Here is a 24,537-nt window from a genome sequence, read left to right as displayed (position 1 = left end):
ATAGTGAATTACCATTCTTCTTTTTCACAAAGCCAAATACTTTGTGAGACAAATGCCATGGCCATCTGAGCCTTCAGCCTCGCCTTCAGCAACTCCCCACACTCAGCCCTGGCATTTCCCACTTCCCAAGCGCCCTGGACAGCTCTGGGCACCAGCACCTCCACCCACCACTCCTGCACACACACATGGAACCAACCCAGGGAATGTTTATAGGGATGCGGGTCTGCAGCTGCAATTCACAAGTTCATTAACAGTGTCACTGCAAAGATCAGTTTTTTTTAATTGGAGCGCTAATTAGCAATGAATTCTCATTATTTTTCATTGAAATCCCAAAGCAGCTTTAGCACATTCTCTTTGTTCTCCTGAAAACGGGGAAGTGGAGAAGCTGGGGGAGATAAAGACCCAGCTGATGATATACTGGGGAGTTGTTTTCCCCTCGAGCCGTTCCTCCGGTTTAGTTCATTTCACAGCAATTTCCGTTATTATTTACGATTTGAAGAAATAAATATTTCCACGAAGAAATAACTATTTCCGTGCAGAAACACTAACTCCGAAAAGCCTCAGAGCACTGGCCTGGCTCATTACATTTGAATGTGGCAGTGTGAAGTGGCAGAATGGAATCCTGCATCCTCTCAGAACTGGTGTTTTGGTTTCCCCTCACTGAAATCTGGCAATTGCTCTACAGCTGAGAGACACCCTGACAAACAGACCCTGGGCAAATGGACTTGGCACAGGGAAAGAGGAGTTGGGCTGTTGGACCATGCTGGTGTCTGCTCCAAACCCAGAAATGTTTCAGGCTTTTGGCAAATTCTGAGATTTCTTTTTTCCAGAGGGATGGATAATCATCACATTGTTTCCACGGTCCTTCTACAAATGATTTTGATAATAAAGGACCTCCTGTGACATTAAGTACATTTTAATTACAACATTGTCTGTAATGCATATATCTAATTGCAAATAATTATTTTATCATATTTTGTCTGTAGGCCTGTTAGATGCATCAGATATTATCTTCTGACTCAGTGGTACAGGTTAATTAAAATTTCTCTTTTAATATCGTTTCAAAGCTAACCACATAATTTCATCTGAACACCAGCTGTGTTGGTAAAAATTATTTTTTATAATTTTTTTGTCATGCTTGTCCATGGAGGAAAACCCGAGCCATTTGTGCAGGCTGTAATTACTGCCCTGCTTTCTGCAGTCCTTCATTTGCAAAGGAAGAAAAGAAGGAAGAATGTGTGTAACATCAGTGGCCAGCGGTGGCTTTGTGTGTTCCTGGTTCATTTTGAAGGGGTTTTTGTTCTCCTTCTCATGTACAAAAGCATTTGAGATCTTCTCTTCAGAAGGAGAACTGAAGGCATCACACAGCCTGGTTTGTCAGAATGAACTGCTCTGGGGTTGAGACAATCCGAGTGGTCATCCCTGACGTTAACAAAGCCCAGCTCGGGGGCGATCCCAGCCAGCTCCTTCCTTCCTCGTCTGTTCCTTCCAGCGATAACGAGCAAGGACAAGGCGAGAGAAAAACGAAAATATGAACATGATGTTGAGTCAAAAAAAGAGAGTTTAGGTTAAGTATATGACAATATAAACCCGAGAAAGCCGGGAGAGGACAGGAGGAGAGCAGAGACTTATTTCAGGTGGGAGAACACTTCGCCTGTAACCTGCAGGAACAAATGACCCGGACTGCACCCTCTGTGCACCATTTCTTAGGACCAGAGGTGTTTCTGTAAGCCTGTCACCATCTCGCTGCTGTTTCAGACCCTGCATGCTCCGCCTGTGTGTTCAGAGCCAGCTCGAGGGCCGGCAGAGGGGCGAGGGCCGGCAGGGACGGGGTTAAGGCGTGTCCCCAAGGAGGGCAGCAGAGGCTCTGCAGCTCCACCAGGCCGGGCCAGAGGTGAGCGCTGCCAGGAGGAAATTGCTGCAGCTCCACCGAGATCACGAGCGACCTTTCCTCTTGGAGAGGGGTGAAGTAAACAACACTTATCTCGGATTTAGTGCAGTTGAGACAAGCAGCACTTTATCTCTGTTCTGCGGCACACGGAGCAGGGAGGCAGAGGGATGATTTTCCTGCTTTTACGGTGTAAGCAATCTCTGCTTTCTTAGCCTGCTCTCAAGTTGAGCTGTAACACCTCCTCATGGAAAGATCTTGGCCAGGGCAGCAGGTTACGGGCTTGCACAACGTGCCATAAACCTCCTCACGCAGTTCAGCCTTTCGCAAGTGCAGTCTGAGCTCTCCTTGGTGGGTTGATATTTTTACTCCATGAAATTTCCACATCCTCCATACCGTTTCCTTTCAGAAGGTATCATGGGACATGCAATCCCTGATCTTTCTATTTTGGATTTTTTTCCATCCATAGACATAAATCCTTCTCTTTCCCTCTACACACAGTTTCAGATTCCAGCAGAAGGAAAACTGATGGGGTTTTTTTTGACAGTGCATTTCTTGTGTCTATCATTTTTACTACATGAATGATACCTGAATACCTTATATGCTGCAATGGCTAGAAATTTTCCATCAGGTTCTTCCTAAATAGCCCAGTACTCAGAAGATCTATTCCCCTTTACTGCCAGAGTGAGAACTTCTGGAAGCCCAGCTCCCAAATCCAGCTGTGCTTAGGGACACACGCCTCAGGCGTGGGTTATTTCAGCACTGTCACCCACAGTCTGCCATCCTGCAGTCCCCTGAGACCTGTGTCCCATCTGCTTTTCCTGAAGTCAATATTCAACTCCTACAAGTAAGTATTAAGTAAGTGACTCCTGCTAAATAATTAACTGTTTCTGGGAAGCTGTCGGGCTCAGCCGAGCAGCCAGCACGTGGCTTCAGGAGACACGCAGACACTGTGCCCCTTTGGACTGCTCTTCTCCACCCCTGGATAAGCTGGATAACTGGTCACAGCCCCTCCGAAGGCTGAGACACTCCACAGTCCATGAGCACCCTTCAGGTGCTGGATGGGAGTCCCCAGGGGAGACCCTCAGTGAGCGACAAATGGACGAGGCACCTCTGCTTCCATAAACTCAGCAGAACTCCAAACCTTTGCAGAAGTTGATCCGTGGAAAGCAGTTTGAAGGATCCAGACTTAGGGAAAGACTGGCATATAGCAGGAATTCAGTACTGACTTTTGAGTCAGAAGCAGCGCTTTGCAGGAGCAGGGATCCATGCCCGTGTGCCCTACAGGAAAATCAAACTATCAAACTCAGAGCCCAGCGGGAAAAGTCTTTTCCACACGTCATATCAGGGCAGAGCCTCGTTTCCCTAGGCTGGCACAGCACCAAAGCCCTGCCAAGCACCTGCACCTAAGCCAGGAAGCATCAAGTGAGCTGATATTCCGATGCAGCAGTAAGGAGCTCGTGTGCCTTAATGCACGTGTTGGACCAAGGATATGCAAGGGGACACAAAAAGCAACTTCCTAAGTACAGTTTGAAGCATTTGGTTTGAAGGACAAAAAGTCAGTACCGGCATCCTACGCTAAGGAAATCATTCTCTCACCTGCAGGTTATTTAGGAGGCAAGTCTCCTGTATTTACTTTTCCCCTGCCCTTTTTCCTGGGCTCAGTATAAAGTGTTACATTGACACAAGCAAGCGGAGAAGTTCCGTAATTTAATCTGTGCCATTAAAATTTCAGGCTCCACGGGAAAAGCAACCCTGCCTGTTCATCAGGTCCAGTGAAATTCGTGTGGCCGGTGTCACCTTTCCACAAACTCCGCAGCAAGAGGCACTTCCCCACCCCTGCCGGCCCTCGCTGAGGGCAGGTAAGGAAACAGGATCATCCCCGCCGGCATGACCCCATTCCTTACTCCCTGAAGGACCAGGCTGCTTCCCAGAGGGAGGAAGGAAAGGCCTGAGCCATGCAGTTCAGGGATAGCGTGCAAACACGGATTAATAATTCAGGCTATTCTATTTTGGACCGGGAATGTGCTGCCCCTCACCTGCACTGCTGAAGGCAATGGGTGCCCGAAATAGAAACTCCTCCAAGAGCAGAGGGAGCCCAGCCACGAGGGCTGTGCCAGAGGCACTGCAGGAACAGCCTTTGCAAGGTCAGCAGTTTCCCTTCTGTCAGCGGAGTCTTGGCTGTGCCACGACTGCCCAGAAACCTCCCCGGGTGATGGGATGCTGGGCCTCCCCCAGTGCAGGCAGCAGCAGCAGGGGCTGCCCCCCACGGTATCCAAGCAGACACCAGGCAGGCTCCTGCACAGGGAGTGATTTTCCCAAGGAATACCCAATCCAAGCACTGCCGTGCCTGTGCCGGTACAGTCAGCTCGCTCAGCACATCCCACTGTGCTGTGACCTTTAACAATGCAGTTCTGCCACAGGTCCTCCTGAGAGACTGCTTTATATAGCCTTTACCTCAGATCCTGAGAGCTCAGGGACCCAGTTGCTTTCAAAAATGATTCCACCTTAAGCACTGACTTTTGGAAATGCATCATCTGACTTTCTGGGAAATTGCAAATGTTATATTGTCAGAAAACACAAGTCACAGGATTTTACAAGTGGTTCTCCTGCACAGGCTTAGATCACTGATGCAGGTTTACTGGCATTTCTGGTTTGTGTTATGCTACATCAGCTCCCGAGTGAATCATTTGAAAAGTTATATGTTTGAACTAATAAATTCTAGGCCAGTTACATATAAATCTGAGTTCCTACAGGTACATATTAATTTGGATATATTTGCCTACTTAAAACTCTGAGGAGATAGCATTCCATGGCTTTGCACCTTGCTGCTGACTGGTTACTTCCAGCTGGATACCACAACCCGCTGGTTCCCCAGTGCCAGCCCTCAAGGCTCCAGAGGGGAACATCCTGCCCCATAGGGAATTACCTCCCACCACCTACAGCAGCACTTTCTCACCTTGCAGCTCATGGGCACACGAGAACTGAGATAAATAACCTTAACTCCGTGGTGAAAGCACAGATCAATAACCTCCAACCACTCCACTTATGCCAGTGTTAAATGATGCTGATTCCCTCATGTGACCCCATTTCCCAGAACCTAACAGGGAGAGCAAGGACTCTTCTAGAGCACCACAATTCCAGCCATGGAATCCTTACTCTGTGGAGCTTTCCACAAGGAGAATTCCTGGCAACCTTTAAAGCACCAAGTGACCAAAGCTATACAGTTTGGTGCTCAGCACCACAACGCTTCCCTACTTATCACAGAAGTTATCAGACACTGGAGCAGCTGTATAACCACAGTTCCTTTATCTGCAATGGTTCCTTTTTTAACAAAGCAGAAAAAGACAAAACCGTGGAACAATCAGAAACCGCCAGAAGAGACAAACTGAAAGTCACCGGTTTCGTAAGTCAATTAAAATAAAAGGGAAGGAAAAAAAAAAGAAGAAACAGGAGGAAGCCAAGATTTTAGCCATGTGCTGCCTCAGCCAATTGCACAAACTGATTCGTGGCAATGGAAGGTGAAATCTGGACCAGCCCAATTCGCTCCTCTCAGGAAGCTGCAGATGCTCAAATTGCAACACATGACCCAAAGTTTTAGACAATTGCAGCAGATTTATAACTCTTCTAGAATGAGACATTGTGTAATGGTGTGATGGGAAGAATATGCAATAGGAATTTCTGTAAGCCTGGAATGGGCTCCAAGACAAGGGACGATGGGGCAGCAGTGAATTTTCTGTGCCTGACTCCAAGGCCATGTGCTCCATCTTTTTTGTGCATGAAAAAGAATTAATTTTTTAGTTTTCTTTTTAAATGCTGTGCATTAGCACTATCCATCTTCCTGACTGCAGGAAGTGAATTCTCCAGAGCAGCAGGAATACCACAGGGTTTGGTGACAGGGCCAGCCTTTGCTAGGACTGTCCCTTCTCCACTGGGACATGTTTAGGGGTTCTTGACCTGTTGCTTTGGTGACCCCAGGCCTTTGCAGCAGAAATGGTCCCTGAGAGGGCTCAGAGGAAGTGAGATGTGGCAGTGATGCATTTTCTGCTCCTAACAATAGTATTTCTTGGGACATTATTATTCTACAGTGATTCAGGGCTGAAAAATAGTTTCTACATGACGTGCAAACTGATTCTTGAATAATTTTGTGAAAGACTAAGAAGCATACATGCAAATTATTTCTCCGACATACACTGTTTTCTTTTTTAGGACCACAGAACCTGCCTTGGAGCTTATCAAAATTTGCTTTTTTTTTTTTTTTACACAGGAATTTTACTGAGAGGATCTAAAGACCTTTAAGTGAAACACTGCTGGCTCCTAATTCTGGGGTGGATCACGCTTTTGTTGTATAACTATGAACTCTCTGTGTCACATGAATAAAGGCAGTAAATATTTACATATTTATAGTGCAAGCAGTTATTCAAAAGCTGAGGGTTTTCCTATTGAGAGCTGGATTGGATGAAGAAATCCAACGCGAAGAAATCGTCCCCCGTGAGGGTGGGGGTGCCCTGGCACAGGTTGCCCAGAGAAGCTGTGGCTGCCCCGGGATCCCTGGAAGTGTCCCAGGCCAGGTTGGACGGGGCTTGGAGCGACCCGGGATAGTGGAAGGGGCGTGGCACTGGAAGGGCTTTAAGGTCCCTCCAACCGCAGCCAGCCTGGGATTGCAGGATAAACGAAACCGAGCGTACCTAAGGCGGCAGGTCGGTGCGGCGGCTCCGTCCCGCGGGCACAGCGGGCACAGCGGGCACTCCCTGCGGGATCGCTGCGGGATCGCGGGCGGGAGCGGCGGTGACGTCAGCGCCACGCGGGGTGACGTCAGCGGCGCGGGGCTCCCAGCGCCCCGCGCGGCGGAGAGCGGGGGGGGAGCGGCGCGTGCGGGGAGCGCCCGGGCGGGGAGCGCCCGGCATCCATCCCCCGTGTCCCCCGCATCCCCCGTCCTTCTGGCCGGCCCGCCGCGATGTTCTCCAGGAAGGGCCACGCCGACGTCAGGAAATCCACGCAGAAGGCGCTGGACCCGAAGCGGGACGTGCTGACCCGGCTGAAGCATCTCCGCGCGCTGCTGGGTGAGTGCGGCGGCCGCGAGGGGACCCCCCGCGCCCTCACTCCTCCTCCTCCGGGCGCTCCTCGCCCTCCCAGCGCTGCCCCGGTGAGTGTTTTCCCCCGGGACGGCGGTGAAACGGGGGCATAAAAGCCCCCCTTCGCTGCCCGGGGACCCCCAGGCTCCCGTGCAGCCCCGTGGGCTCCCCGGGCTGTCGCTGCCGAGGGGCAGCGCTGGGTGTCCTTTCCAGAGGCGTGGGAGCCGCGGGAGAAAGTTGCGGGTGTGTTTCGCTGCTCCTGCCTTTGGGAATTGGCGTTTCCCGGTGTCCAAGCGCTCCTGGTGCAGCCTTGTGGTTTGGGTAGTAAATAGTAGGTGAATATATTTCCCGCGGGGTTCTTCGGGAGATCTTTTCTGCTTTTGTCAACAGCGTTAATTTGGGGCTTTTTATTGTGGTGGTTTTTGGTTGGTGGTTTTTTTTTTGGTGTTTTTTTTTTTTTTTTTTAACTTTAAAGGAGGCCATGGTGTGGCGCTTTGTGATGCTTTTCTGCGCGTGTGGCAAGGTTGAACCTCGCTAACGTCGCCTTGCAGGTGAAGCCTTTCCCCTCACAGCTCTGCACGTTGAAAGGAGCCGATGAGTTTCAGCTGTTGCTTGTCGGAGGGAGCTGATGCGCTTCAGCTGTGAGGTGTATGTAGTTCGGCGGGGTTGGGGTGGGCACAGCTGGGGCCGTGCGGGGCACAGGTGCTCCCTCAGCCCGGGGCGTGCCCTGGGCAACCTCGCCGGGGCTGGGCTCGGAGCGAAAACCTCGCGTCTGGTGTCCCGCCGGCAGGAGAAAACACACAGAAGAAGCTTCTAAGTGTGCTGCGGCAAGGCGAGGAGGCTCTGGGGTGAGGGCGAGGGGACGGTCCCGAGCGAGCAGAGAGCGGTGCTCGCGGTGCCCTTGGGGCGCGCGGAGCGATCGCCGTGAGGGGCAGTGGCCGTTGGGCTCGTGAGGGGCAGTGGCCGTTGGGCTCGCGAGGGGCAGTGGCCGTTGGGGGCTCGTGAGGGGCAGTGGCCGTTGGGCTCGTTGGGCTCGTGAGGGGCAGTGGCCGTTGGGGGCTCGTGAGGGGCAGTGGCCGTTGGGGGCTCGTGAGGGGCAGTGGCCGTTGGGCTCGTTGGGCTCGCGAGGGGCAGTGGCCGTTGGGCTCGTTGGGCTCGCGAGGGGCAGTGGCCGTTGGGGGCTCGTGAGGGGCAGTGGCCGTTGGGCTCGTGAGGGGCAGTGGCCGTTGGGCTCGTTGGGCTCGTGAGGGGCAGTGGCCGTTGGGGGCTCGTGAGGGGCAGTGGCCGTTGGGCTCGTGAGGGGCAGTGGCCGTTGGGGGCTCGTGAGGGGCAGTGGCCGTTGGGCTCGTGAGGGGCAGTGGCCGTTGGGCTCGTGAGGGGCAGTGGCCGTTGGGCTCGTTGGGCTCGTGAGGGGCAGTGGCCGTTGGGGGCTCGTGAGGGGCAGTGGCCGTGGGGCTCGTGAGGGTCAGTGGCCGTTGGGCTCGTGAGGGGCCGCCCCCGCCCGTGCCCAGGTGCCGCCGGTTGGGCTCAGGTGGGAGCAGTCGGTGACTCACGGGCGGTAATTCCCGGGATCCGCTGCTTTCCAGCAGCCCGTGGTGGGCACTTGGTGAGGGGACAAAGTGCCGGGCAAAGCCGGCCTCGTGGCCTGGGGCTGGCTCATCCTTTGAGCGGCAGGAAGGGCAGGTTTGACGTGCCCGGCCTGTGGATGTTTGAGCCCGTGGTTTGCGCTCCCAAGCGGGGCGGTTTTGAGGGCCGTGCCTGGCGGTGGAGACCAGAGACTCGTGTGCCAGGCCCTCGGCGGGTCCGTGGGCAGCGCTGCACCTTGGCTGTGAGCGGAGGGTGAGTGACTGCCCCGGGTGTAAACTCCTCTGTCCGTGGGTAAGGAGTGTCCGTGGTGGGGAATCGGGGGATTAGTTTCATGTTAGTTTCCCTCTGGGAGCTACACGCGGAAGTTTCGGAAGGTGCGTGAAATGCCTTGTTTGTTTGGGAAGGTGTGTGAAATGCCTTGTTTGTTTTCGTTTGTTTGGTTTCGTTTGTTTGGATGGAACCGTGAATGGAAGTGCCTGGGGGCAGGAGTTTGAAAAGCCAGGAGAAGGTGCTGTGGCATTACCATGCGCCTCTTAACTGTGCATGTCCAATTGCTCATGTGCTGTGTGAACTATATTAAAATAATGTCCATTTTATTGCAAAATAATTGTGGGAAATTCTTTAAGAGTTTTTTAAGAGTGTGATCATGACCTGAGACCACAGTGTGAGCTTGGGACTGTACATTTCTTCCTTCTCCACCAGCCTCGATGAAACAAATAGACTTGAAGAACTAAGAAACAGAGCAGCTTTTTTGTTGATGTGCCCCTTTCAGCCTCTCAGCAAGACCCAACTGGTTTAAGCTGCAGTACTGGCCTTGCTCTGGCTCTTGGTTGTCTCGGGGCAGTGCTAGGTTTTGTGTGCCCCTGTGGTGCCCAGGAGGCTCTCGGGCTCCTGGGACAGACCTGGAGGGGGAACAAATGGAAACCCATGCCCATTAGCACGCCAGAATTAGTTTCTGTCCCAGTGCAGATGGTTCAAGAGGTGGTGCTGCCTGGTGGTTTTCTGTCAAGATACTTATTACCCAGTTGGCAAGGGGGTAAACACGTGCGTCACTCTCGGGAAGTGACATCTCTCCTTCCAAGTGGCTGCTGTGTTTGGAGGTAGTGACCTGATTCCTTGGATTAGACTTTGGTTTAAAGTGCAGGTTGTTGGCAGTGCCAGAGGGCTGGCTGGGGGCCGTGGTGTGGCAGCTGCCTGGCTGCTCGGGGCTGGGGGTCAGGGCAGGCACTGTGTCTGAGCGGCTCTGGGGATGTTCCTGGGACGTCTGCTTTTGGGAACAGCAATGGAAATGTTTGAGATAGTACAGGAGGGGCTTTTTGAAGATGTTATCTTCATGGATGTTGTTGCAAGTGTATCTTTTATGGTACTGACCAGCACAGACAATGAAGCAACACATGGGAAGGACCTTTCCGGTATTTAAGGAAAACAAAGCTCTTGGATAAAGGCTCAAAAATAGTTGGATTTTTTTTTCTTCTCCTCTTGTGCTGGCCAGCGTAGGAATGTGTGTCTGTTCCTCCCACCCTGGACGTTTCACTCCCTGTCACCAACTGCTTCCCTCGAGCCATAGGGGCACATGTTCTCCAAATAGCTGCTCCTGGTCTTGTGTTTCCTTAGGAGATGCCAACTCCTCTTCCTTTGTTAGTTTTAAATCACAGGAATTAAATTGTAAACAAAATGACAGTTACTCTTCTGTGATCCCACTGATGCAGGAGGATAAAGATCAGAGAGAAGACAATAACAGGGGAGGAATGAGGTAAAGGAATGTGTATTTCCATAAATAAGGGCTCATGTGAGCTCTGGATTGCTTCAGGTCCCTTAGTGTCATCTGTATAAGTTTGTGCAGTGTCCAAACTGAAAGAAAAGGTTCCCTTTAAGTTTGTGTTGCTTATAACATCTCTCAGGGCTCAAATGCCCTTTGGGATCCAAATTCCTAATCTGTGGGGTGCGCTGCCTGCATGGCAGGACAGAACGCTACCCAGAATAAGTGGGTGTTCATTTGTGTTGGGGAAATGACCAGAACATTTCCCTTATTTTTTTACTGCTATAGAGATGTATTTATGTTCAGAACTTTTGCAAAGTCAGTAGAAATTTTTTTTCCAAATATAGTTTGTGGAAGTGTCAGTAGTGTGGCCTTTTTTTTTTTTACAGCAGACCTAAAAAACAATGGACTGATAAGCAGCAGTGGAGATGTACAAGGTTGGCTCTTCCCCACTGACTGGCCATAAATGAAACCTCTCCAGTTTCCCAGAGTGGTTTCTGTGGGACTTTTGTAGTATAAAGATTAATCACTGCTCTTCAAGACTTTTTCTGTGGCTATTCTTGGGTAAAAAATACTCTCTTTTGTTCTTGGAACATCTTATGCAGTAGTGTTTTCTCCTCAGGCACAGCTGAAATCCTTAGGTGTGATGAGTACTGCTGTACAGACGTGGGATGCTGCCATGTCCAGTGCTTTCATCCTTTTCTCTGTTGAGCAGTGGGCAAATATGTGGCAGACCTGTTACAGCTGCACACAGACTTCAGCTAAGGTTAAATATGACCTTTGTGAGGTTACCAAGTGCAGTACTGAATCTTTGTCTTTACAAAATACCAATTAGGAAAAACCCTGTTTTTCATTGAACTCGGTCCATCAAAAATGGGATAATAAGGGAGAGTAGTGGGGTTTCAGGTCTGGCTGTTTGGTCTCACAGTTGTGTGCAGCTGGAGTAATACCAGCTCAGTGGAAATTTTCATTTAGAGACACTCAGAAGGGAAATGTGTCTGGGCTTCTCGCTGGTGTTGTTCCAGAGAGCTCATGTGAAATTTGAGGTGTTGACGTTATTTTGGAAATTGTTCTAATCGGAGGGGTGTTTCAGTAACAGTCTGTTTCCATGCTGACATGCTTTTTTTGAAGATAAGTAAAAATTGTGCGTTATTTCTGGGGTGAGGCTGGTAGTAAAAGTTTATCATTAACCAGGGTATGACTGTGAAGTTCTCTTCATCTCCTTTAATTTTTCAAGTACTTGAGGATTGAGTGAGCTTTGTATAAATAGTATAAAGTCAAGTGACTTTGGAAATTCAAGGAACCAAGGGAGGATTTCTATCAAGTGCCTGTGATAATGTTTGTAGTTAACAGGAAGATAAAAGATAAGCCCGTGTGCTCAGGAGAGACTTGGTGTCCCCCATGGACTTTTTTTAATATGAGGAAGAGCATTGAGGGCTTGGCAATAAACTTGGGCTCTTATTAAAATAGTGCCTGAGTAGTTTGTTTCCCTAAATTTTAGATTTAAGAAGTAAAGCAAGTCAGGGTGATTGGGAGGCATCCAATGAGCCAGTCATGTCATGTTTATGTGGAAGAAATAGGATGTGACCCTCATGGATGTCTGACTGTTTCCTGGATTTCGCTGCCAAAGCTCCATTCGAGTGTTAACTGGAAGCGTGAGCCTGTGGGTCACCTGCCCTTGTTTGGGCCTGGGGTGAATTCCAGGGGTTTGGGAAGCTGCTGTGGATCTGGTGGCTGCTGCTGTCTGCCAGCTTGCCGAGGTGTGAGCGCTCAGGTTTGCAGCTGGAGTAACCCGAGCTATTTGTGAGCAAACATAAAAGCAACCCCGAGTACCTGTAGCTCAGCCCCAGCCTTGCTGCCTCACTCCCTCAGAAATCCCCATCCAGTCAGTGGGATTTCCCCAAAGTCAGGGTTCTGTCTTATTATCTCAGAATGGCCCAGGACACTTTCCTTGATGTTTTCCGTTTGAGAAACAGGAACGAGCCGTGTCCTGCTACAAGTTAAACAGAGCTGGGAGAAAAGGCTGTGGCTGTAGGGATGCAGCTCACATCAGACTGGACCCTGAGTCACCACTGAGATGCCACATTTAGAGAAAAGGAGAATTTACTTTTTTGATAAGGCAGTTCCTTTCTCCTCCTTTCACAATTCACAGGGAAAGTTTCCTTTTTGTGTGGATTTTAATGACCTCATTCCTTCATATGAAATGCCTGTAAATGAAGGCCTTGTTTTCCCCTGGAGTTGTGTTTAACAGAACGCATTCATGGCGAGGAATAATTGCACTTAGCTTGCAAATTCAAGACCAGTAGTTTGCAGGAAACAAATATCATGGCGGAGAGTTTCCCTGCACTAATTGTTTCCATAGTACAAGCAGCCAAGCAAAGCCTTACTGCAGGAAAGGTATTAATTTAAATAAAAATCAAATTGTCCAAAGGCTAAATCATTCTTTCTTCTGTAGTCGTGGGATATTGTTGGGACTTGTTGCTGCCATCAGCTTTATTTTGGTTACTGAATGGGTTTCTTACAAGGTGAAGCTTCAGTGAGAGGATGTGTTGATAATAATTACTGTCCTTCTCTTAATTCTGGGTGCAATTGCCTAACTTTTCTGGACCAAATCAGTTGCAATAAAGAGCAAATGGGTGAAGTTAATGTGTTTGGCAAGTGTCAGGTTAAGAAAACATCAGACTTTTATCTTCTTAAAAAGTAAACTGAGTCCAAATTTTTGATGTAAGTTAAGGCTTCGGGAAGTGATGCATGCCTGGATTGCCATTATTTTAAAAAAAGAATTAGAAATATGCTGTTTTCTGAGTTGATGTGTTTGCCACATAAATTTAAGAACCGGATTTGCATCCAGAAATCTTTGCTGGTGTTTGTTTTCTCCAGCAGTGCTGCTTGTTTCAGTGATACAGAAGCTGATTGGTTACATGGTTGAGACTTGCCTCATTTTTTTTATTTTATTTTTTTAATGGAAAGCAAATGAGCCAAAGCCCCACTGCAAACTTTCATAAATTCAGTGAAAATGGACATTTCCCTGTTTTACTGGCAAGGATGGAATCACAGTTTAGTACTGAATATTCATTGAGGTCACTAAAATAGTTTTGTATTGCATTTATTTCATTCTCTAATGCTAGATTTGCAGGAAAACAAGAATTTTCAGCATTCTGCTCATGTGTAATAACAGTTTGTTCTCTTTTCAGATATTGTGGATGGAAGTGACCTGAAGCAATTTTTTGATAATAATTATTCTCAAATTTATTTTATATTCTATGAAAACTTCATAACACTGGAAAATAGCTTGAAACAAAAAGGTAAGTTGTAGAGTTTTGCCAGCAGGTGTTGGTCGGGGTTCCCCACGTGTTGTCCAAAGCAATTCCATTAGAGGCTGTCCAATGATTATCCATATTTGCATCAGTAGTTTCATGCAGCACAGTGTTAGTATTAATCACTTTAATTCATGGCAGCAGAAGAGGCGAGCATGGAAAATGGCTCTCTGAAATGTCAGCAGCTGATAAGATTTCTGAGTTCATTTTCATGGCTAAGTGTCATTTCAGCACAGAGCTCAGTTCCTGTGCTTTTACTCGTGCCCTCTCACCTTTTTCTGGGGTCCTGCAGCTCAGGCTGTTGGGGTGAGACATGGTCAGAGCACAGAGAGGCACCACAGTTTGGACATGTCTTGCACTTGGGATGTTGGATAAAGATGAAAAATAAAGTGGGTGACACCTTTGGTTCAGCTGAACAACAGCCTGATTTTGCTGTCTCACACCGTGTATTTATGGCAGACAATATTGGTTTGTGTCTTGCAGGGAATAAATCACAAAGGGAGGAGCTGGACTCCATCCTCTTTCTTTTTGAAGTAAGTTTTCCGTACCATGAAGCAAATCTGTATTTTGTCATTCTGTGTTTACTTAGAGCTTTGCAGCGAGGGGTGAAACCAGGTGTCAGTCACAGGGGAAAGGCAGAACAGAGCTGGGGAGGGTGTTCAGCTTTCAGATACAACCACCATTGTATTATGCTGTGAGAATGTTGGTGGGATGAATATGCAGAGTTGAGATGTTTTATCAAATTGGCTTGGAGGTCCTGCAGTAACACATCTGTCCTGAGGAGCTGGGGCTGAAAATGAGCTGGGGTTTCAGGATCATTTGGGGAGCATGTGGTCAGTGGTTCCGTGGCCTCTGTTGGGCTAAAGCTTTCCAAATAGTCTGTTTCTTCTGTTCGTTTTTATTTCAACTAAAGAAGGTATTGCTTCTGTATTTCGTGGAGGGGCAGTTCAAAGCAGCAGGACTGTTTCCCTCCGCTGTGTCAGGGTGAAGTTCAGCGTTATGTTTATTTGGAATGTGTCACAGCAGGAGTCTGGGCCCAGCTCCTCTCCCATGAAGGCATCTATTATGGTTACAGTGTTTGCTCTTGCAGCACAAGGGAAATAGGAGGATAGGAGTTGTCAGCTACTGCACATCAGTTTAATCGGAGCATGGGAAATACTAATTTGTTAAACTTTTGTAGTTCAGTGGAGCATCTTTCACTTCCAGAAGCAAATCCTTCCCTCCTTCCCAGCACTGGCCATCAGAGCATGGGCAGTGTCTGGGGAGGAAATGTTACCTAGTTAACTTCTGCATAATCAAATTAGGATTGTTTAAATTAAAAGAAGAATAGTCTGGGATAGATAATTTTCTGAGGTACCTCTTTAATTAGAGTTATTAAATAAATATATTTTGGATGTGAAATATCCAGAAAATATCACTGGACCAGATGAAAGCCTAGCATATAAAAACATTCTTACACTGCACACTGAAATTCTTAGCATAAGCTCTGCCCATCTCTGTACACAGAAAGCAGTGACACTTTTAAATATTAATTTTTAACAGTTATTTAGGAAAATAATTGGCCAGATTTCTTTCTTAAGGTTTAACACACATCTTCTGTTGATTTCTCTCTATTTTTGTTTTCTTTATTTCTTTCTCTTTGTTACTGCAACTACTAACTTTTTATTTGCGTGTTGCATCATAGAAATGCCATCTTTGTTTATATTTTGGGTTATTTTTCTGTAGGGGTGGGAGGAAAAAAGCCCTCAAACTTTCAGTGGGACTCTAGAAAAGGAAGTCAAAACAAAAGTTAATTGTTCTCAACCCTTCTCACTCCCTCTAAAAAAAACCCCAACCCAAACCCCTTAGAAGTATGTGGTTTCATGGTTTTGCATTAATGAGTAGTTTGTAGTTGGAGTGGTGTTTATGTTGATAGTAAAAACGATGCTGTTTAGCCTAATGTGCCTGTAATGGGAAAAATGGCCATGAAAACGCTGACCTGCAATCCTGGGGTTTGTGGTCTCGGATTCTCACTGTGATGCAGCCAGTTCATCTCCCTTTTCTTCTCCCTCCCTTCTCCCCTGGAACCATGAGACTGAAATCTGCTCCTTACAGCAGTAGAGTCTGCTTTAGGGTTTTGCTCAGGGCAGTGTCAAAGATCATGAGCTCAGAAATGTGCCAGGTCAGTGTTTGGGGCAGGAGGGACTCTTCCTGCTCCTCCCTCCCCAGCCCAGCGGGGAAGGTGTCACACCTGCCCCGAGCAGTTAATGGCAGCTCATTAGTACCCTTTAATAGGGAGGGACATTTCTGTGGCCCTGGTACCGACTGGGAAATAGCTAATGCTGGCTCACCTGGTGAGAGGGAACAGCTGCATTGCTGGGGCTAAGAACTGCCCCTTAGGACTCCCCAAAAGCATCAGGAGAACGTGCTGTCTGAAGGAGGGAAAACCCAAAGCTGTGTCTGAACTGGGGCTGCTTGGGGTCCCAGTGGGGAGAGCTGTGTTACAGCCGGGTCACAGGCAGCTCTGTGTTACAGCCGGGTCACAGGCAGCTCTGGGGAGCAGGTTTCAGGTATTTGTGTGGAGTTCAGAGTGATCCACTTCATGGTGGGGATCTGCTGGAGTGACCTTGCAGTCCATGTAAACTGAGACTGGGTAAGGTATGCCTTGGAGAACAGCCCAGTGGAGGCCTTGGAGCACCGACCAGGAGCCCATCAGCGTGAGCACAGGGCAGGCAAAAGGGAGTGCCGAGTGATGAAACCTTCACCGAGCCAGAGGAAACGAAACTAATTGATTGTTAAGCTTTCCATAGTTAATCTGATGTCAGTGTGAGCTGCGGGGGGGGGGGGCTGCATTCTCTTCTAATTAGCTAAATAGGTAATTACTTAGGATTAACAAATCCAGAGTCCAGGCGCTGAGTGTTAACAGCTTAAAAATCAATAAAAATATTTATGAGGGAATTGACTTTGCCTTTCCCGGCGGTTTGGTGGGCTCTGCTGCTGTTGTGGAGTGACACCTAGTGTGTGTATTGGGCAACAGAGGCCTTTCCCACAGATCCTCTGGAAACTGGGCTGTAATTTGTGGATTTTTTAATTTTACCCATTAGCTACAGAGCTTGGCCACTCAGCAACAACATCAAACAATGTGTTATTTAAAGAAGAAATGTTAATCAGAATGGAGGAATGTGAAGGTTTAACTGTTCATTTTGGAAAGTGCTTTTTTGCAATTAATATCACAAAATTCTTGGTTCTAACTCTATATTCTCTAAGGTGCTCTGGCCTTGTCTTTTTCCAGATAGGTATCTGCGAAATGACACAGCAGCTGTACTGTGTTATTTTTCCCTGTTTCAGCTAGAAGCCCAAAAATGTGTGAACAACAAACTTGCTTGTTCTCTGCTGAGGTTTGGCTCTCTCCAGATTTGCAGTGTATTTGCAGAACAGGTCCCTATTGTTCCTCGTGTCCCTGTTCTCAGGTCTGAGGGCAGCTCTGAGCCCGGTGTGTCACAGACCTCACAAAAGGTGCACTACACTTATATCCATTATCTGGGTCCCATTACAGTGTTATGTCATCATCTGGTTGTGAAAGCTTGGGGTTTTTTTTTATAGTAATGTGTTTTTTTCTTGCAGCATCAGGTACTGCTTCCTCTGACACTGCATTTGTTTTATCTCTAATGAAGTAAAAGCAGACTGATGGCTTTGATATCATACATAGCTCAATTTCTTCCCATTCTCTGTAATTTTGCTTTATTAGTGAAGAACAGCCCCATCATTTCTGTTGTGCTGATGGGGCCATCAGATTCACCCCACGGATTTAACACGTTCACTGGATGAAGTGCTTTATTCTCAGAATTTTTCAGATCATCTTTCTACCGTAGAAAAGCTTCCCAAAGCCACTTGTGGAAGTGCTGCTGTTGCTGAAGGTGTTTGAGGTCCTGTCAACGTAGTTCAGGTGTCACTGTAGGTTTGGGGACAGCTGAGGTGATGGGGTGGTGCTCCCACCTCCCACAGGGGATGTGTTTGCTGGAAGCTTCTCAGCTTGGATTTTTCTGCTTGTTTATTTTCTACCAGTGCACAGTAACATAACATAAAGAGCCCTCATGTTTCACACTGCACCGACACCCCTTGGGCACAGACACTGCTTTTTTAGTCCTCCTAGGAATGCTCATCACGAGAGCTGTTAGAATCTATAACTTTGGTTCACTCTGGAGTAAGACTGCTGTGGATATTTTAAACACCGAATTCTCCCAGCACCTTACAGGTGTCCTTTATAGAGACTGCTCTATGAATTAGCAGTATTGGTGAAGCAGCTCAAAACAAATCTCCAAACCAGTGTTCACTTTCAGCAGGTCATTTTCAATTTCATGAAAACCTGCATCAGTGAAATTGGAGTACTTTTGGATTCCTAACTCTTTTAAAAGTCAGGTGCTGCATTGGTGTTTTTTATGAATGTGCACAAGGACACTTATATTTGTAGCATTACCTTAGGGTGGTTTGCTTGTCTTAGGATGTTGTTTCTAGTTACTTGCTACCTTTTGAACAAAAGTGAGTACAGTTGAATTCTAAGGAATTTGTGTATTAAACCAAACAATGGTAAAAGAAAGCACTTATAAAATTCTTTACAGGGAATAATGAAGTTGTTGTTGAGTTCCTGTTACCACAGGTCCTGATTTCTCATTTCTTGTGGTTGCCCCTTTTATTTAACTTTCTTGTTGCTGTTTGCATTTCCCTCATGTCTGTACAGCTCAGTATCTAAATTTCCCCACCTGTAGGTCATCAGGCACTTGAAATCAAGTTACCATTAAGAGTCAGAGCTTAAAATGCAGAGTTACAGCTTTAAATTCAGGTCATAGGTTCCTTTTCAGCCTTGCAGTGGGTTCCTGTGGAATCCCAGTGGGATTCCCAGTTGCACTGTTCAGCCTCCAGTGTGTCACACAGACTTGGCTGGCTGACTCTCAAGCTCACTAGGGTAAAAAAAGGGCTTTTTTGTTTATAACAATAAAAGTGCTTAGAGCTCTTCTTTTCTGCACATGGAAAACTACTTTTTTAACCATTTGCAGTTCATTCTGCCATTGTTCTGCTTTCATTTATTATTGCTCTTAATAAACATTCTTGTTATTCTTACAGCATTCTGTGGTAAATTCTAAGTTTCCTGTGTTTGACTTCAGAGATCTTGTTATGCCTGGGGCAGTAATAAGTGCCCTGTGTGCTTTGGGCAGACATTTTCCCTCAGCAAATGACTGTGAATAATTTATTAACGCAATAAATGGAGGGTTCCATCATTTCAACTGAACTGCTGCAGGCACACTGACTCCACTGGGCTCTTGGCTTATCTGAGCCGGTGAATAGGAGCTGGAAAATGTCTAAATTGCTGCAGGTTTGGGTAGTTAAACCCATTGTCCCTGCTGTTGTCACTGCCTCCAGGAGCGTTCAGTCAGCAGGGGCACCTTTGGTGGGGCTTTGTTCCTGAGACCCGGGTTGGAGCAGCTCTGGCAGCAGGGCAGCCGTGCCTGTTGTCTCACCCTGTTAGTGGAGCTGGGAACATCCTGGCTGGGGGATCTCGGTGTAAGTTTGGTCCCAGCTGTCCCTGCGTTGGGGCAGCACTCAGGGATAGGCACAAAGCTGCCAGTCATGGTATCATTCACCAACGGGGGCAGAAATAAAAGGCTTTTTAATGGAAATTGCAGTGTTGGTGAAGTTGGAGCAAGTCTGTTGAAATACAGCCTTGGTGGTTCTTATTCTACTGTGATAAAAGAGAGAGATCCAGCTTTCAAAAAGCAGCATCCTGTGTAAACTAAGATTTAAACTTAACATTATTCCTAGTCATGCAGGAAGTCCAAACGAAAAAGAACTATGGATAATCAGTTAAAAGAACTGACAGATACCCTGATGTGTTGATCAGTAGTAATACCTAATTTCTATTTCAAGTGTGCTATAATGGATTACCATATAGATGCAGCAAAGCACTAAGCATTAAATAGATCTATGTGTTTTCTGAAAAAGCAATATTATTTCGCACTGTGGGGTTTCTTAAAACATTTCTTATTAGTGTACTGTGAAACTAGGAACAAGATGTCAATAGCCAGCTCGGATTCGCAGCGGTGTGGATGGCAGCCTGGGCTGGAGGGGAAGAAACCATCATTTGTTTTACAGGAATAGCAATATGTGATTTTTAGAACACCAGGGTGGGGAGGGTGTAGAAAATATTGTTGGAAATGGGAAGTTGCAGTGGGAACAACTGGAGCTTGTTTGGGATCTGTGCTGTCTCGTGATGCACTCCAAGCCCATCTCAGTGTGGGGACCCCAGTCTCTCAGGTGAAAATCACCAGTTAAATGTTGTGCTGTCTGGGACTGGGGGTTAACTCACAACCTGCAGTCACTTGTGTTTGAAGGTGTGGATTTTAACCATGGTAACATGTTTTGGCATTGCAGGAACAAATGTGGACTCTGAGTTTCTATTTATTTATACTGACTGTGCTCTGCAGCAGAGCTGTGCTGTCTGCAGTAGGGAGCTGGGACACCAGCAGTCTGGGGTGCTTTTTCAGGTGATTAATCACATCTTTGCATTTTTTCAAAATACATGCATTTATAGTTTTCCTGGTTTTGAGATGCTGGGAAATAAATGTCTGAAGTTTTTGCCATATGGAAAGGTTTTGGGATATGGAAGCTTTCATCACATGAGAGCTTCTGTACTATTTATTTCAACCCTTGAATTGTTTTGATTCAGTCACCTGACAGGGGTGTTGGATTCTGTGTTTTGTAAAGCAAAAAGAACAGTAAGGGTGTTGTTTTCTGCCCCAACCCTCCCAGCTTCATACAGTTTAGAGTTTAAGCTTGCTTTTGTTGTTGTCCTCTGCAACAGCCAGTGTTCCAGGCTTTCTCTGGGCACAACCTTAACTTCCACATCTGAGTGTCAGTGAATTTAAGTTCTTTTTGAAACGGGTCTTTATTATGCAGCTTTTACCTTATCAGCTCACACCTTGTCATAGCTGACTTTCTGGAAGTGAACTTCGTGTTCAAATTTAGGTGAAACTGTGTAACAGACTTAAACAATGGAAACAAAATATGTGCGATTCTTGTCTGGTTTTCCATGATAAATGTGCCAATGTGTGAAGGTTCATCCCTGCAGTGTGTTGTGACACCTGAATCCAGCCTGGTTTTTGTTGCTGGTTTGTCCAAGTGTTTGTTTCCTGGAGCTTTTCCTTGCATGCCTTGGGCACACGGTGTGTGATGGGCCTGGCACAGACACAGCTCCCACAGGGAGTGGCACTGCTCCAGGGGCACTTGGAGCGCTCCTGGCTTAGGTTAAAGCTCCTCTTGCCCTGTGCCAAGTGAAGTAAAGGTTAATGTCAGAAAGTGTCCTGAGGAGTGGTGGGCTGCTAGTGTTTAATGTTTAGATGGATGGTGATAACTCTTTGTCCATGGATCCTGCAGTATGACTGGCAGAAACCTGGTCCTTAACTAACAGGTAAAAAGCCCCAGTGTGAGTCATGGCCTCATTTTTAGCCAGTCAGATCCTTCATCCCAAGCCTGTTCCTCCTGCCCACGGAGGGGGGGGGAGCCAGACCTCTGGCCACCAGCCCCCTGCTCCTGCAGTCCCTGCTGCCACAGTGTCCTGGGCAGGGAGCTGGGGCAGGAACACCAAAACAAAATACACTGGGAACATAGAAGGGACGTGCCTGGTTTGCAAGTTTACTCGGAATAAACTTCTAGAAATGCCCAGTACTCTCTGGGGAGGACGTGCTCTGGTGAGGGTGTGGAGGAGGAGCAGCCCCTCTGACCTGAGCTCTAGCTCCCTAAGCATGTGAACTTGTCATGACTTCCATCTTCTGCCATGGAGAAAGGAATGGTCCATTTCCAAGAAGACTATTCTGAGTGTTGTATAAAACTTCTGAAGGACTCGGTTGTCAAAAATAAAAAAGTCTGTCCATGTCTCAGGCACACTGCTGTCAGCAGCAGTGCTGCCCCGTGCCAGCCAGCTCCCAAGGGCTGCCCACAGTGCCAGTTCTGCTTTCTTGGCTGCGATGTTTCCTCCTGTGAGCTTTTGTGTGCAAAACACCAAAAAATGGCTCACCATTGCTCAAGTGACTTGCCATTCATTTTTGCATCCTGCACGTGGTATTTCTGAAAACTTAATGATGCTTTGTTGTGCAGAAGTTTGTGCCAGTGATTTTTGTTTGATAATGACAAGAACTCTGTCTCAGTCATTTATAACATTGTTTGATTTAATTTGATTTCCAAAAGTAGATGTTGAAAAGTAGTTTCCCCATTTAAATATATCTTCCTATATTCTGTATTTCAGTGGGTGAAAACCTGTAAGATGCAGACATGTTTTTCTGTGGAACCTGTGTGGAGCCCTGTCTGTGTCTCTCCTTTGCCAGGTGGTGCAGCAGTGGGTGAGCTGTCCTGTGTGACTGCCTCACCTGCCTGCCAAGCCCTAGTCCTTACTGCCAGTAGTTTAAAAAAGGTGTCTTGGAGCCTGTTAAAGTCCTTTTAAAGCCATATTTACTCAAGTAAGACCCCTAAATAGTTTTGATTTATCCAGCTTATTTAACAGCATTACCATCCACTGAACTGACAAAGAAAGCATTTGGAAGCCCCAAGTGTTCTTTGCAACTAAGATGATAAGACTGCGTTCAGGAAAGCACTTAAGCGTGTGCTTAAATTGCTTTGCGGGTGCCCTGTAGCGTAACCAAACTGCGGGAAGGGGTTTGACCACAGCCTCTCGTTGTGTTTGATCTGCCTTCGGGAGGATCAGTCCTCAGCTCCAGAGACAGGCCACCACGGATTATTCCCTAAGTGCTTTATTAACTGCCTGTGCTGGGAATTCAATTAGTCTGGCTTTGTGTAATTTGGCTCGGTTTCCCGGAGCGGCTGAAAGCACAGGTAAATGAGCTCTCAGGAGCAGGAACTGCCCCGCTGTTCCCGTGCCTCAGCCGGGGGTCGAGCCCATTAGCTGATGGAAACACAGCCCGGAGCCGGGGCTGGAACCGGAGCCGTGACAGCTCCGCTGTGTCAGCCCAGGAGGGCTGCTCACGATGTCTGGGCTCTTCACGGGCAATGCTGGGGGCTGAAACACAGGGGAAGGGAAAGTGCTTCATCACTGGGTCGTGGTATTTATTCAGAACCATTCCCGGTGTCTTTCTCCACAACCAGAGAGCAAAGTCGTGGGCAGGAGTCCTTGTTGTGACAGGCATTTCTTTCTGTGGTGTTCTGTTTATATGTATTACCATTTCATTTGTGTCGTGTATCTTCGTTTCTCTGTATCCTCTGATGACCCAGTTTATTATGGAAAATGTGACTATTTAGTTTTGTTTCCTGCAGAAAATATTGCAGCTACTGCCTGAGAGGATTTTTTATCGATGGCATTTTCGCAGTATAGGTAAGAAGAAATGGTTTAAAAACATTCTAGTGCAAATAAAAGCAATGTTTTCTCTAGTCACTTCCCTGGTTCCACAAGCCCTGAATCCCTCAGCACTGCCCACAGAAATAGTACTCACACAGGAGACTTGCAGCTCAGCATTCCCAAAGCACATGAAAAAATGTTTTTGCCTGCTGCAACAGATCTGTGTCCCTTGCTTGGGGTGGCTTGGATTGCCTGCTTCACTTTTATTTTGCATGAATGTTATTTCAGTTTTTATCTTCTTGGATTTACCTGGCCCTCTTCCCTTTCTTCTCTTCCATGTGATGGAAGCTATCAGGATGAGGGGAATTTAAACCAACACACCTTTTCCTGCTTAGGTCTCCCTTTGGATTCACAGACCAACTCCAAACACTGGGATTCAGGAGTGCTGTGGATCTGTATGTGACTTGCAGATTTGCAATAGGATGTCTTTGCAAGTGATTGCACAAGAAATGCCTGTTCCAATCCATCCCACCAGGGATAGATCCTGTGTGGAACTTGATCCTCTCTGCCTCCTGGAAATTCATCCTGTAAAACTTGGGCACTGAATAGGCAGCAGAAAGTTCTGCTTCCAACTGCTGCCAGAGCGGTCCCAACATTTTGTTTTGCTGCTTATTAAAGTAAATTTTATGGAGGGGTTCTGTTCCTTCTGAGTAGGACTTTTTTGTTGTGGTTGGGTTTGGTTTCCAGCACTGTCTCTCCAACTGCCTTGTTTGTCATCAGAACAAGGAATTGCTGTTGCAGAAGAACAATGAGTGGAAGTTAAAGGTCAAGGAAAGGGCTGTTGTCACATTTCCACTCAGCAGTGACAAAAATAAGAGGAGACATCTGCCTGACCACTTCATACTGGTTCAGCTGAGCTAGTCCAGAGCAAATTGGTTTCAGTCAGTTGTTTTGTAGCTGATATATTCTTTATACTTCTCTTGGGTGGCCATATTGGGATAATTTTTTGACTGAGCAATTTTTTACAGCTCTACCTTGGGATTTCCTTTTTGCTTAATGTTCACGTGCATTAATGTGTGTTTTCTATACATGTTAATTTCTGTTTAGTGTTGTGAAGTGGAGAGATCTGGAGGGAAGGAACCTGTTTAAGGGCTGTACATAATTCACAATCTTAGTATTTATGAAAATAATTTGAGACATTGTCATCTGGCTAAACCCAAAGTACCATACTGGAAAGACACACCATAGTAAATCTTACTCCACTGATGATGACGGTGATTGTAACCAGATTTACTTTGGATTTTTTCCCCCTTGGTTGTCTTAAAACCCAGTGCAGTGGCCACAGAGTAAATGGCATTAAACTAGCTTTTTCTGGAGTATTTTTTAAAAACCCTTGTGTTGGGAGGGCCCGTTCTTTGTGTCTGATAGTGCCTATTTAACTTTCCTAATCCAGGGTCAATTCTGAAGAAACTTTTGCACACTGGAAATTCTCTCAAGGTATTTCTTTGTTTTCATATTCCTTTTCACTTTCATTCTTATGAAGCATATCACTTTGCAGCTTTTCAAGATCCGTGGTTTTCAGACTGTTAGGC

The 24,537-nt window shown here is 46.9% G+C and overlaps 1 protein-coding gene across 7 annotated transcripts in view; it reads left to right on the top strand.

Annotated features, from left to right (window-relative positions):
- Positions 1 to 6,747: 6,747 nt before the first annotated feature.
- RALGAPA2 (Ral GTPase activating protein catalytic subunit alpha 2) overlaps positions 6,748 to 24,537 on the top strand; it is a 97,313-nt gene continuing 79,523 nt past the window's right edge. For 4 of the 7 annotated variants that reach the window (XM_064650898.1, XM_064650893.1, XM_064650894.1 and 1 more), the window contains exons 1-5: positions 6,749 to 6,951; positions 13,504 to 13,614; positions 14,110 to 14,159; positions 22,924 to 22,981; positions 24,399 to 24,442. In XM_064650898.1, coding sequence (XP_064506968.1) covers positions 6,846 to 6,951; positions 13,504 to 13,614; positions 14,110 to 14,159; positions 22,924 to 22,981; positions 24,399 to 24,442 — 369 coding nt within the window. In that variant the 5' untranslated portion in view covers positions 6,749 to 6,845. Of the gene's footprint in view, positions 6,952 to 13,503; positions 13,615 to 14,109; positions 14,160 to 22,923; positions 22,982 to 24,398; positions 24,443 to 24,537 lie in introns of all 7 variants that reach the window. The other 3 variants (XR_010429551.1, XM_064650897.1, XM_064650895.1) reach the window with 1 other exon arrangement.

Source organism: Pseudopipra pipra, chromosome 3, assembly GCF_036250125.1.
Source record: "Pseudopipra pipra isolate bDixPip1 chromosome 3, bDixPip1.hap1, whole genome shotgun sequence".
NCBI classification, from domain to species: Eukaryota; Metazoa; Chordata; class Aves; order Passeriformes; family Pipridae; genus Pseudopipra; species Pseudopipra pipra.
Note: the sequence above shows the minus strand (reverse complement) of the source record. Positions and strands in the feature narration are given on the sequence as shown.